Raw genomic sequence first — 13,538 nt, 5'->3', positions numbered from 1 at the left:
TGCAGTGGCCGGGAGCGGGCCACTGCACTCCAGTCTGGGCGACAGAGTGAGACTCCAACTCAAAAAAAAACAACAAAAAAAGAATCCTATCTCATTAGATTTGGGGCGTTTTTTATTTGTCTTTTTTGCATTCCCCTGATCCCTAGTAAAGTTGATTACTATTTTAAATAGAGATTTTTAAATAATAAAACTCTGTGAAATTATTAGTTGAGCTTAGTGTGATTAGCTGGAGGGGCATGGTTTATTCCCATTTCCCACATGAGGAGAACTGAGGCCCAGGAGGAAGCAGTTAGTTGCCTAGGGTCATATGGCACTTTGACACTGGAGGCAGGGTTGCAGCCTGGCTCTGCATCCACTGTGCTACTCCTGTTTGCTAGGGCTGGCTGGAGGCAGGGACCACCTGGGCACCCTGTGAGGAGAGAGGGCCTACTGCTCTCTCCAGAACCAGCTTCTTGTTCTCCTCTCCTATCCCAGAGCCCAATCTGGGGGAAGACGATGAGGACAAGGACTTGGAGCCAGGCCCATCAGGAACCTCGAAGGCCTCAGCCCAGATCTCCGGCCAGTCGGACACAGACATCACAGCCGAGTTCCTCCAGCCTCTGCTGACACCTGATAATGTGGCCAATCTGGTGAGGATGGGTGGGGGCCATTTTCCCCCAGGATAAGGAGGAAGGATCTCCTAGTCCTTTCACCTGCGTCCACTCCATACTGTCCACCCCTTGCAGATGATGTTGGTTCCATGAGGGGTGGCCCAGAGGGTTCTTTTAACCTCTTTTCTGACCCTTAGTCCCTCACTTGGCATCACCTCCCAGTAGGCCTTCTTTGGGTGGTCTGAGTCCCCATCCAAAACCACTTACTCTTACGCTCTATCTCTCCTTTCCTTTGAAGAGAGATTCTGTTCACTGGAGAGTTGGGGGAAGGGGGTCATGAACCCCATAAATGTTTTGATTGTTTGCTAATGATGTGTAATTAATGAGGTATTGGTGGGCTGGGATGGCACAGCCCCCATTTGCTACATGACTGGCCTCCTTGAGAAGAGCACTCTCCACGTGGCTGCTTGGCGCCTTAGCTTTTTAAGGCACAAATTGTTGTCGTCCTCTGCTCACATTCCTGCCATGGCTCTCTAAGGAAGATTTAAATAGATAAAATTTAAGTTCAGCTTTCCTCAGTAGGCCCTCTGATCTAACTTTCGTTCCCTTGTTCTATTTTTTTCTATCATCACACTCTCTTTTTTCAGTCAGAGTCTCACTCTGTTGCCCAGGCTGGAGTGCAGTGGCATGCTCACAGCCTGCTGGGCTCAGGCGATCCTTCCGCCTCAGCTTTCCAAGAAGCTGGAACCACAGGCACATGCTACCATCCCCAGCTAAGTTTTTTCTTTTCTTTTTTTTTTTTTTTGAGTTGAAGTCTCACTCTGTCGCCCAGACTGGAGTGCAGTGGCCGCTCCCAGCCACCGCAGCCTCGACCTGCTGCGCTCCAGCGATCCTTCCGCTTCAGCCTTCCAGTAGCTGGAATTATAGGCATGTGCTACCATGCCCGACTGATTTTTTTGATTTATTATAGAGATGAGGTCTCGCCAAGTTGCCCACGCGGGTCTCGAACCCGCGGGCTCAGGCAATTCACTCACCTCAGCCTCCCAAAGGCGCGGGATTACAGGCTGAGCCACCGAGCCCGGCTAATTTTTCTTTTTTTGAGTTTGCGCCTCACTCTGTCACCCAGCCTGGAATGCAGTGGCACACTCATGGCCACCACAGCCTCAACCTGCTAGGCTCAGGTGATCCTTCCACCTCAGCCTTCCAAGTAGCTGGAACTACAGGCACGTGCCATCACACTTGGTAATTTTTTGGTTTATTGTAGAGGTGAAGTCTCACCAAGCTGCCCGGGCTGGTCTTGAACCCATAGACTCAGGCAATCCTCTCACCTCAGCTTCCCAAAGTGCTGGGATTATAGGCATAAGCCACTGCGCCAAACTATTAGTGTCCCTCTTTCAAGCATTGCACTGTGTCATTCCTTGTTTTCTCTCTGACTACCCCAAGAGGCTGAGCTCCATGAGAGCAGACCCAGGTCGGTCTTAGTTGCTGACACTTTCCCAGCATTGGCCTGGGCATGGAATGAGTGCTTGCTGAGTTGATGGTTTATGAGAGGCTCCTCTTCCTGGGCATCCCGCAGGTCCTCATCAGCATGGTATACCTGCCTGAGACCATGCCTGCCTCCTTCCAAGCCATCTACACCCCCGTGGAGTCAGCAGGCACTGAGGCCCAAATCAAGCACCTGGCTCGGCTTATGGCCACACAGATGACAGCTGCGGGACTGGGACCAGGTGAGTATCTTCTGGAGCTGACTTGGGCCAGGGACTGACTGGCATTTGTGGCTACTATGTTCTTCTTACTGAAAGAATACCTTCTTATGGTGGTGCAGCTGAAAATCACGTGAGTGCTTCTGTGTCAACAATTACAGATCCTGTAGATAGATTAAGGTCTTGGGCTTTGAAATGCAACAGACCTGGCTTTAAGGTCTGAGTTGTACCAGATGTTCTCATCCATTTAATAGCTGTGTGGTTTGGTCAAGTTACTTAACCTTTCTGAACCTCAGAGTTTTTCCCCATTTTAACAGTACTATTGAGTTATATGTACAGTGACATGCATTCTCTTTTGTTTTTTGTTTTTTTAATTCATTTTTTGATTTGGGGTTCTCACTTTGTCGCCCAGTCTGGAATAGTGGCACAATCACAGCTCACCACACAGCCTTGATTTCCTGGGTTCAGGCGATCCTCCTGCCTCGGCTTCTCGAGTAGCTGGGACTATAGGCATGCATTACCACACCTGACTGGTTAAAAAAAAATTTTTTTTTTTTTTGAGTTGGAGTCTCACTCTGACACCCAGACTGGAGCGCAGTGGCCGCTCCTGGCCACCGCAGCCTCAACCTGCTGGGCTCTGGCGATCCTTCCGCCTCAGCCTTCCGAGTAGCCGGAACTACAGACATGCGCTACCACGCCCGGGTGATTTTTTGATTTATTGTAGAGATGAGGTCTCGCTGCCCAGGCGGGTCTCGAACCCGTGGGCTCAGGCAATCCACTCACCTCAGCCTCCCAAAGGTGCAGGATTACAGGCTGAGCCACCAAGCCCGGCTTAAAAAATTTTTTTTTAGAGATAAGATCTTGCTATATTGCCCAGGCTGGTTTCGAACTCATGGGCTCAAGCAATCCTTCTGCCTCAACTTCCTAAAGTGCTGGGATCATAGGCGTGAGCCACCACACCTGGCCTATACAACTCTTCATTGTACACTTTAGTGAATTTTCACAAAGTGAGCATACCAGTGTAACTTCCGCCCGGATCAAGATGCAGGTTGAATATTCCTTACCCAAAATGCTTGGGACACAAGTGTTTCGGATTTTGGGTTTTTTTGGATTTTGGAATACTTGCATATACATAATGAGATATCTTGGGGATGGGACCCAAGTCTAAACACAGAATTCATTTATGTTTCTTGTATACCTTATATATATAGCCTGAAGGTAATTTTATATATTTTTAATAATTTTGTGCATGAAACAAAATTTTGACTGCAACCTGTCACATGAAGTCAGCTATGGAATTTTCCACCTGTGGCATTATGTAGATACTCAGAAAGTTTTGGATTTTGAAGCATTTTGGATTAGAGAAGCCCCGCCTGTATAGACCATTTCCACCACTATAGAAATCTTGTTCCTCTCCAGTCGCACTCAGGGTTCCCAACTCCAGTGATAACCACTCTTCTAATTTCTGCCTCCATAGATTTCATTTGACCTATTCACTATCATATAAATAGCATCACAAAAAGTATGAACTTTTGCTCACCATAAGTTCTTGAGATTCATCCATATCATCGTGAAAACTAGTTTGACAACTGAAGTCATATTACTTTATATGAATATACAAATAAAATTTTTTTTGTCATGCTCCTGTTGGTGGACCTGTGGCTGGTTTCCCGTTTTTGGCCATTGTAACCAAGTCTGTGGATTCACACCTGCTCTTATCTGTCTTGGTATATTCTAAGGAGTGGACTGGTTGGTCATTGGTTAAGTTAGTGCTATTAACATTGCATCATGCTTCCGAAGTGGTTGCACCATTTGTCACGCCCACCAGCAGTGAATGGCGTTTCTAGTTTGAGCCTCGGTTACCATATTGCAAAGTGGGGGTAAAGAGAGCACCCATCCTAGGAAGGCATTTTGCAAGTGTAAATAAGGTTTTGTGTGTACACAACTCAGAACACAGCCGGCACACAGGAGGGCCCTGGGTCGGAGCAGGTGGGCTTGATGTGCAGGACCCACATGCTGTCTCCCACTCAGGTGTGGAGCAGACCAAGCAGTGCAAGGAGGAGCCCAAGGAGGAGAAGGTGGTGAAACCAGAGAGTGTCTTGATCAAGCGGCGCATGCCAGCCCAGGGCCAAGCCATCTCAGTGGTGGGCTCCCTGAGCTCCATGTCCCCCCTGGAGGAGGAGGCGCCCCAGGCCAAGAGAAGGCCAGAACCCATCATTCCTGTCACACAGCCCCGGTGAGTCCCCTTCAGGTGCCGGGGCAGGATGGGAGTCCTATCTCGGGGTCCAGTTCTCAGCTTGTGTGTGTGCATGAATGTGAGGCAGACAGGAAGTCTCACCAGGTTCTCACTGACTCCTGAGTCAGTGCTGTAACCACGAAACCTTTGTTTCCTGTAAAAACGCCCCCTCTTGTATGTCTAAATTTGGGATGATAGTATTTTCTCATAAGAATCAAGGAAGAATTAAATTGGTTCACAGTGATGGTTAGGTAACTAGATTAGCTAACTCTTGAGTTAACGCGATTGTGATTGAAAAGCATTTTACATGGTTCCTGACGTGTTATCACCATCACTGTGCTCATTGGTACCTCCCTTGCAGACCACAAAAGCAAGCCAGTTCTGTCCCAGCCCAGGCTCCACCCAAGCCTTGCTAACACAGCTGAGCGTGTTCTGCTCCCCTCTCTGCCTCCTCCAGTTCCCCCACAAGCAGGTCCCCACTTCAAGGTCTTTGCCCTTCCTTTTTTTTTTTTTTTTAATTTTTAATTTTCAAGATGTGGGATACAATTCAAGGTTAGGTATACAAATGTTCATTATGCAGGTACCCTTGTTGATGAGGTATGCCCCCACCCACCCCTGGCAGTTTCCCACTACTGCCGTTCCCAACCCCCCTTCCCTGGCAGTTTCCCATTACTACCAATGGTCCTTCCTTTTCTTGCCTGGAAAGCTCTTCTCCAGATATTCAGGCCTCTTATTCCTCCCTTCATCCTAATCTCCACTCACATGCTGCCTCATCCTAATCTCCACTCACACGCTGCCTCTTTAGATGCCTTCCCTAAGATACCCTGTACAAAAACAAAATAACATCTTCTTCCTCACTCCTACCCCTCACCCTGCCATGCCTCCAAGTCATAGGAGAGATGAGGAGGCAGCAGGGGGCATCTCTGTGTGGCCTGCCTGGTCCCTGAGGTGGGGAGAGTCAGTAGATGGGCCTGGACTGCAGGAAGGATGCTCTGAGTCATCCTGTCCCTGCTCTCTCACATAGGCTAGCAGGTGCTGGCGGGCGCAAGAAAATCTTCCGTCTCAGTGACGTGCTGAAGCCCCTGACCGACGCCCAGGTTGAGGCCATGAAGCTAGGTGCTGTGAAGCGGATCTTGCGGGCTGAGAAGGCTGTGGCCTGCAGTGGGGCCGCCCAGGTGTGTTCCTGCCCTCCCCCAGCCCATCCTTCCAATCCCTCTCTCCAAGAGCTTAACTCACATCCCAGCGAAGAGTCTGACCCTGGGGTCAGAACTCCCTGGCTGCAGACCCCTGCCCTGCTGCTCATGGCCATTCTCCAGCCTCGCTCCTGTCCTCCCTAAAAGACCATTGCAGCAACTCCTCACAGGAGATGAAGAAGAATGTGCAGGTGCGCACGTGTGTTTGATCAGTACAGTGTGGGGTGCTGGAGCCTCTGTAAGTGACGGCTGCATCTGTGCTCTGGGGTCTTTGTGGCTGTTAACATTCTTCTTATTACTATTATTTAGATTCAGACATCTTGCTTTTAAATCCTGATTCTGCCATTTGCTGGTGGTGTTACCTCAGTCAAGCTACTTTTTCCCCATTCTTTGAAGTAAATTTTTAATTAACTGGTAGTATATGCTCTGCGTTTAAAAATATTTCTGGGCCAGGCGCAGTGGCTCAAGCCTATAATCCCGGCACTTTGGGAGGCTGAGGCGAGAGGATTGCCCGAATCTGCAGGTTTGAGACTGGGCAACATGGTAAGACCTCGTCTCTACAATAAATCAAAAAATTAGCTGGGCATGGTAGCACACACCTGTAGTTCCGGCTTCTTGGAAGCCTGATGCAGAAGGATCGCCTGAGCCCAGCAGGTTGAGGCTGTGGTGGCCGGGAGTGTGCCACTGCACTCCAGTCTGGCTGACAGAGTGAGACTCCAACCCCCAAAAAAAAATTTCTGGGCACCACAGATACAATACAGTCTTCCTTGGCCATCACCTATAACCTCTCCCCCTCCTCAGAGGTGACCAGTATACCAGAGGGGAATCTTGGTGGGATCTTTTTCTGTACACTTAAGTACGTGGATACTACTCCAGAACCTCATTTCTATTCTGTGATGTCTGACCCTCATCCCTCCCCACCACACAAATGGGACCTATGGGCACAGGGTCTTCAGCTTGTCCTTCTCACTTAACACTGTGTCTGCTCTGGGGTTCTGGATCCTGGGTGGGAGGAATTGTAGGGCAAACTGTGGGGTTTCCCAGGATTGCCCACCCCCAGAATAACATGTTGAGTTGCCCTCCACCCAGGTGCGCATAAAGATCCTGGCCAGCCTGGTAACACAGTTCGACTCGGGCCTGAAGGCTGAGGTCCTGTCCTTCATCCTGGAGGATGTGCGGGCCCGCCTGGACCTGGCCTTCGCCTGGCTCTACCAGGAGTACAACACCTACCTGGCAGCTGGTGCCTCAGGAATCCTGGACAAGTATGAGGACTGCCTCATCCGCCTGCTCTCGGGCCTGCAGGAGAAGCCAGACCAGAAGGATGGGTAAGGGACATGGCCCTGCAACCACCATCCCCGAGAGTCCCATCGTCTGTGTCCTGCCCTCCCTTTCTGGTTTCTGATTACCTACTCCTTTGTCACCACCAGAGTCAGTCTTCCACACACCCCTCCCAAGCCTCCCTTCTGCCTCCCCCTCTGTGGAAGCCCACATAGGTTGTAACTTTCAGTGTGGGCTCTGGCTTGCGCCCCCTAGGCTTGCTCCCAGCTCTGCCACTTACTTTGAGTATTCTGTGTCACTCACCCTCTGTACCTCTGTTTTCCCACCTGTTGGTGACAGTGCCTACCTCCTGGTCTTGTTTTGGAGATGGACTTCTCTACTCTCCAGTTCTTGCCTGCATTGCTTCTGTAGCTTCCTTCCTGTTCTTGGCCTCTAGCTTAGCCATTGCCCTCCACACAGCAGCTCTGGGGAAGTGGATTATGTAAATTCTTGTTACTGCCCCACTAAGAACTCGCCACGTTTCTCCATTGCATCTAGGATAAAATACAAGCTCCTTACTGTGGGCAGTGAGGCCTTATGTGATCCAGCCTCTTTAGCCTCTTTTTTGGGGGTTTCTTTTGCCACCTTGGCCTTCTGTCTGTTCTCTAAACATGCCAAGTTCAGGGCCTCAACACTTACTGTCCTGTCCACCTGGAATGTTCTCCCCACCCATCCCCTGACTCTTTGTGCCAGTGTCAACTCAAATGTAATCCTACCTATCTAAAATATACCAGTACCCATCTCATCCCCATCATTCCCTCCCATTGCTATATTAGATGAATGAAGTTAGGAGTCCCCATTTGATAACAGGGAAGAAATGAGTTTCAGATCACCCAGCTGGCAGACTTTGAACCCTGGCTCACCTCCAGAGCTCTGTGACCACATGTCGAACAAGCTGTCTCTGAACTCCTGCAATCCAGCAGGACTAGGAAGCCACGTGGCCTTTCTGCAGCTGTGCCCTCCCTACCTCCCTACCTCCCTGGCAGGATCTTCACCAAGGTTGTGCTGGAGGCACCACTCATTACTGAGAGCGCCCTGGAGGTGATTCGCAAGTACTGTGAGGACGAGGTGAGCACAGCTGCGGTGCAGCAAGAGCCCTGCTTGTGACAACCTGTAGTGGGGGACAGGGCCCTGCCTTGGGGGGTCTGGAGGATGGATACACAGTCTAGACCTTGTGACAGAGGGTCCATGAGAGACCAGGCCCTTCCGTCCAGATACCTGACCGAGGAAGGCAGAAGAGACAGAGCCCAAAGGCACACTGCAGGTGGGCTGAGCCTTGGTCTCCTCCCTCTTGCCGCAGAGTCGTACCTATCTGGGAATGTCCACGCTCCGAGACCTGATCTTCAAGCGCCCATCCCGCCAGTTCCAGTACCTGCATGTCCTCCTAGACCTCAGCTCCCATGAGAAGGACAAGGTGATCCTGCCACCACATGCTGGGTGACACTCAGCCAGCAGTCTGCAAAATTCCCTGTCCTGAGTCACTAACCCAGCCTCATCCACATTCCCCTGAAAGTTTCTCTCTGGGCCAAATGTCCTTCTTGCAATAGTTTTTTGGTTGTTATTGGGTTTTTATTTTTTGTGAGGTTCCCCCCCCCCCTTTTCAGTGATTGTGAAACTGCTTAGACGCTAGGGATACTGTGCTTGACGATTGCTGCAGTGTGTATACACAAGCATGTGTGTGCTTGCCCTCCTGGGAAGGGCAGTCCCATGCTCACTCTTCCTCCACCTGTGTTGGTGAGCGCCTCAAGGCCTGGGGTGCTGATGAGTAAAGGAGCTGGTACGATCTCTCAGCAGGCAGTGAGGACACAGCGTGCTCAGGGCCTAGAACAGGGTAGCATGTGGCTGCAGGAGCCTAGGGCAGTCAGGGCAGAGGAAGCGTTTTAAGGAAGGCTTCCTAAAGGAGAAGGGATATGTGAGCTGATGCCTGAAAAATGAGTAGGCAAGTGTGCTCTAGACAGGACGAGTATGCGCCTGCTATGGTTGAGTGGGGCCCCTGGACCCATCTCTGCTGCAGCCCTTGGCCAGCACCCTCACCTGGCAGCATGTGTGTTTGTTCTGCAGACCTTCCCTGCACACCTCTGGCCCTGACCCTGGGCTACTATTGGGGACAAAGCAGTGCCCAAGACCAGCCCATGCCCTCATGACCCTCCAGTGGATGATGGTTGAGTGACAGAATTTAGCCAGCGACAGGCATTCTGGAGAGACTGGGCCGGGAATGTCACTTTTTTTTTTTTTTTTTTTGAGTTGGAGTCTCACTCTGTCACCCAGACTGGAGTGCAGTGGCCGCTCCCAGTCACCACAACCTCGACCTGCTGGGTTCCAGCGATCCTTCTGCCTCAGCCTTCCAAGTAGCTGGAACTACAGGCGCGTGCTACCACGCCCGGCTAATTTTTGATTTATTGTAGAGATGAGGTCTCGCCAAGTTGCCCAGGCATGTCTCGAACCCGCGGGCTCAGGCAATCCACTTACCTCAGCCTCCCAAAAGTGCTGGGATTACAGACTGAGCCACCGAGCCCAGCTGGGAACGTCACTTTTGAGGAGCTTAGGAACACTTGCCCTGCTTGGAGCATGGTGAGCGTGGCAGGGAGTGTGGGAGATGGGGTGAGGAGCAGACAGCAAGGTGAGGATGCGGGCCCTGCCTTGGGCTAGGATGCCTCCCTCCTGAGCTGATGGCCACTGGGCACATGTTACAGCTGGGCTGGGCCTTTCTCAGGCTCAGGCTTGTTTTCACACGAATGCTGCCAAGCTCGGGAGAACAGCCGACCCCTTTCCCTGAACCCCGCTCCTCTCCATTGTGCCCTACTCTCCCCAGGTGCGCTCTCAGGCCCTGCTCTTTATCAAGCGCATGTATGAGAAGGAACAGCTGCGAGAGTACGTGGAGAAATTTGCCCTCAACTATCTACAGCTCTTGGTCCACCCCAACCCGCCGTCTGTGCTGTTTGGAGCCGACAAGGACACAGGTTGGGCGCAAGCTCATCAGATGTGTATCAACCACCTGCTGTGTCCTGGGCTCTGGGCCCTGGGAGCAGGGGAGGATAAAGCTGAGCCCTGCCCGTTGACTAGAGCAGCAGCCAGACAGTCAGGATGGGAACGGGCAGGGCTGGGACAGCCAATGAGGGGACTATGACAGCCAGAGTGGGGCACCTGACCCAGCCTTAGGTGTCAGGGAGAGGCCCAGAGGACAAGGAGAGTTGGCCGGTGGTCAGATTCCAGGAAGAGTCAGGCAGGACCACCTCTGGCCACTTCTCTGGGCAAAGCCCTGGGTCCCCCAGGATTACAGATGGGTAGACCTGGTTCCAGCTAAATGGACCATTAAATGGAAGGTCGGGGGCTGTGATGGGGAAGCACACAAGGCCTGGCCCAGACTGAATGCTGGAAGCCTCCCAAGGAAAGGCGTGCAGTCTGTATCCTGCCCAGAGGCTGAGCAGGTGTGAGGAGCTGAGGGCAGTGGCCCAGGCAAAGGGGACAGTGGATGCAAAGCAGAGGAGTGTGTGACCCACATAGAGTACAGCTGGTGGCAGTGGGCAGGGGCCACCCCTGCAACGCCAGGGGAGGAGCTGGGGATTTACCTGGAGGCCAGTCATGGCAGGACTTGCAACAGGAGTGGACAGGGTCAGAATCGTGTTTAGAAAGAACTTTTTAGTTGCTATGTGGTTTGGAGATCAGGGGAGGCTGGAGATGGGAAGTTCTGGTTCCACCCATTTTCTTGCCTTAGATTAGCTCTCCAGTCCCAGCTCTCTTCTCTGCCCACCTCCCTCTCCCACTGACCCATTCTCTGAGAAGGGACAGACCTTGGGGATGGGAAGGATTGGTCAGTCTGATGCCCATCCCCTGCCTTGTCAGAGGTGGCAGCGCCCTGGACTGAGGAGACAGTGAAGCAGTGTCTATACCTCTACCTGGCCCTCCTGCCTCAGAACCACAAGCTGATCCATGAGCTGGCAGCCGTGTACACTGAGGCCATCGCAGACATCAAGCGGACAGTGCTGAGGGTCATCGAACAGCCGGTGAGGCCCCTGGGCCTACCAGGCTCTGCCCACCCATGACTGGACTGAGCCTCCAGCTCCAGCCCTTCCCCCAGTATCTGCATCTCAGAGTGTGCTGAGCATGAAGGGGTGTCACCTATGCCAATGACGTGAGCTTGTGGGTGGTCCACACGCCGTCCATTAGTTTGTGAGGCAACAACAGGGCGGCCAGGCAGTTACAGTCTAGAGTTGGACAGAACGTGGATTCGTGTCCCACTTTTCACTTTCTCACTGCGACCTTGGGGCCCTTTAGTAAAAATGAGGAAGTTGTCTCAGTCCCCTCATGCTGTTGTAAGGAGTCTGTAGTCTCATGCACTTAAACATCTGTGTCCCTGTCACACATGAGCTGGCCCTCCCCTGTGTTGCCAGTGGGGACCTCTAGCTGCCATTACACACAGATAAGTCCCTCTGCCCCCCTTCTGGAGCCACAGGATTGCCCCCATGAGAAGCAGCTCGGCAAACTTGCACCTGTGGTTCAGAGTGTCTGCCCTTCCTCCCAATTTGCAGCTGAAACTACTTTTTTATATCTCTGTCCCTGATGTTTTTTGGTTATGGAAAACTTGCAACATAAACAAAAGGAGAGAGAACTGTATGTTCATCCCCTGTATCTGCCACCCAGATTCAGTATCCTTCCTTGTAAGACGGGGATAACAGGCTTTTATCAGAAGGAGGCAGAGATCTGAATCCCCGTTTCCAAGGCATGCCAAGTGGTTTGCAGAAAATGACCTTGCTGTACTGTGAGCTCCTCGAGGGCAAAGAGTGTCAGTGCCAGTCACAGCTGTAAACGCTTATTGGGCCAAGACAAAGCCAGCCCTGCTCTCTGTGTTTGGTGCTCACAGCAGGGCAGCCTCCCAAAGCCACACGGTTGAGCCCTTCCAGGCACAGAGCCAAGCTGAGCACATGTGAGAAACCAAGTCATGAAAGAGGGTGGGTGGAGAAAAGAAAAGGATGCTCCAAGTAGTTGGAGCACAGGTTGTGCATTATAGACTGCGTCAGGTCTGACAACCAAGAGGACAGCACTGGCAGACCCTGGGAGCTGGAGTGAGACTGGATCTGGATGAGTCTGGGTGGAAGAGGCCAGGAGCTTCTGACCTGTACCTCCCATTCTCCCCAAATGTCCCTCCTCTCCACACCCTGTCCCTAGTTCTCACCCCATGTCCCAGCATTCCCCACAGCCGCCCTGCTGGTGACACCTGTGCCCCCTGAGCTCTCATGTTGGGTCTAGTTACCCCTGTCTCTCCCTCTAGATCCGAGGAATGGGCATGAACTCACCAGAGCTGCTCCTGCTGGTAGAAAACTGTCCCAAGGGGGCAGAAACGCTGGTCACCCGATGTCTGCACAGCCTCACAGATAAAGGTGTCCCCCAGGGGCCCCGGTCTTTCCCCTTTTCCCCCTCTCCTGAGCCCTCCCCACTTCTCCTTCCCGGGCCCTGGGGACCAGAGTTGCTAAGTCTCTCCCTGCTCTTGTGTCTCAGGTTCTCCATCTGGAACAGTGTGATGCTAATAAGTGTGTGTGGAAACCAAGGGCCAAGGATCCCTTCTCTGAAACTGAGTTGCCCTTCCCTCCCATCCTCTTCCTTTGGTGCTCATTCTTACTTGTCCCTTTCCAACCCTAATGTGGTACTTCCTACTACTTCTACCCACAGTCCCGCCCTCCCCAGAGCTGGTGAAGCGGGTTCGGGATCTATACCACAAGCGACTGCCAGATGTCCGCTTCCTCATCCCTGTGCTCAATGGGCTGGAGAAGGTATGGATCTGGTGCCTGTCAGCCTCTGGGGCGTGGCAGGGCAGGGAGAAGCAACAAGCTTCTTCAGCTGTAGTTGAGCCAGAGGCAAATAAGAAAGGGAGCATATCTTGCCCGTGGTCAGAAATCTTAGAAACCACTGACACCCAGGTACTTGTGTAAAATGCTGAAGAGCACACTGCTGGGCTACAGAGACCAGCAAGCAGCCTGGGCTCTGTGTCAGTCCTCTCTGGTCTCAAGCAGCCTTGTTTTTTTGCCCATCAAATGAGGATCACAGGCTGGGCGCGGTGGCTCAGCCTGTAATCCCAGCACTTGGGGAGGCAGAGGTGAGTGGATTGCCTGAACCCAGGCAACTTGGTGCGACCTTATCTCTACAATAAATCAAAAATTAGCTGGGTGTGGTAGCGCATGCCTGTAGTTCCAACTACTTGGAAGACTGAGGCGAAAGGATCGCTGGATCCCAGCAGGTCGAGGCTGCGGTGGCCATGAGCATGCCAATGCACTCCAGTTGGGCAACAGAATGAGACTCCAACTCAAAAAAAAAAAAAAAGAGGATCACACACTTGGCACGGTGGCTCATGCCTGTAATCCCAGCACTTTGAGAGGCGGAGGCAAGAGGATTGCCTGATCCCAGGGGTTCAAGACCGGCCTGAGTGACAGTGTGATTCCAACTCAAAAAAAAAAAAAAAAAAATCAGCCGGGCTCGATGGTTCAGCCTGTAATCCCGCGCCTTT

The 13,538-nt window shown here is 52.0% G+C and overlaps 2 protein-coding genes across 2 annotated transcripts in view; one reads left to right on the top strand and one right to left on the bottom strand.

Annotated features, from left to right (window-relative positions):
• FOXA3 (forkhead box A3) overlaps positions 1-8,830 on the bottom strand; it is a 39,862-nt gene extending 31,032 nt beyond the window's left edge. The window contains exon 1 of the mRNA XM_008048662.1: positions 8,821-8,830. The gene's annotated coding sequence lies outside the window, so the exon portion shown is untranslated. The remainder of the gene's footprint in view (positions 1-8,820) is intronic.
• The window catches only part of SYMPK (symplekin), a 40,040-nt gene that overhangs the window by 17,692 nt on the left and 8,810 nt on the right, over positions 1-13,538 (top strand). Inside the window, exons 9-19 of the mRNA XM_008048663.2 lie at positions 475-629; positions 2,167-2,317; positions 4,325-4,529; positions 5,554-5,704; positions 6,812-7,047; positions 8,026-8,107; positions 8,340-8,453; positions 9,852-9,999; positions 10,883-11,043; positions 12,309-12,417; positions 12,707-12,807. Of these exons, the coding sequence (XP_008046854.1) occupies positions 475-629; positions 2,167-2,317; positions 4,325-4,529; positions 5,554-5,704; positions 6,812-7,047; positions 8,026-8,107; positions 8,340-8,453; positions 9,852-9,999; positions 10,883-11,043; positions 12,309-12,417; positions 12,707-12,807 (1,613 nt within the window). The remainder of the gene's footprint in view (positions 1-474; positions 630-2,166; positions 2,318-4,324; positions 4,530-5,553; positions 5,705-6,811; positions 7,048-8,025; positions 8,108-8,339; positions 8,454-9,851; positions 10,000-10,882; positions 11,044-12,308; positions 12,418-12,706; positions 12,808-13,538) is intronic.

This window comes from Carlito syrichta, unplaced genomic scaffold, assembly GCF_000164805.1.
Source record: "Carlito syrichta isolate Samal-C Ts95f unplaced genomic scaffold, Tarsius_syrichta-2.0.1 Scaffold126482, whole genome shotgun sequence".
Lineage (NCBI taxonomy): Eukaryota > Metazoa > Chordata > Mammalia > Primates > Tarsiidae > Carlito > Carlito syrichta.
The sequence above is the reverse complement of the archived record's forward strand: the minus strand, read 5'-3'. Positions and strand labels throughout refer to the sequence as shown.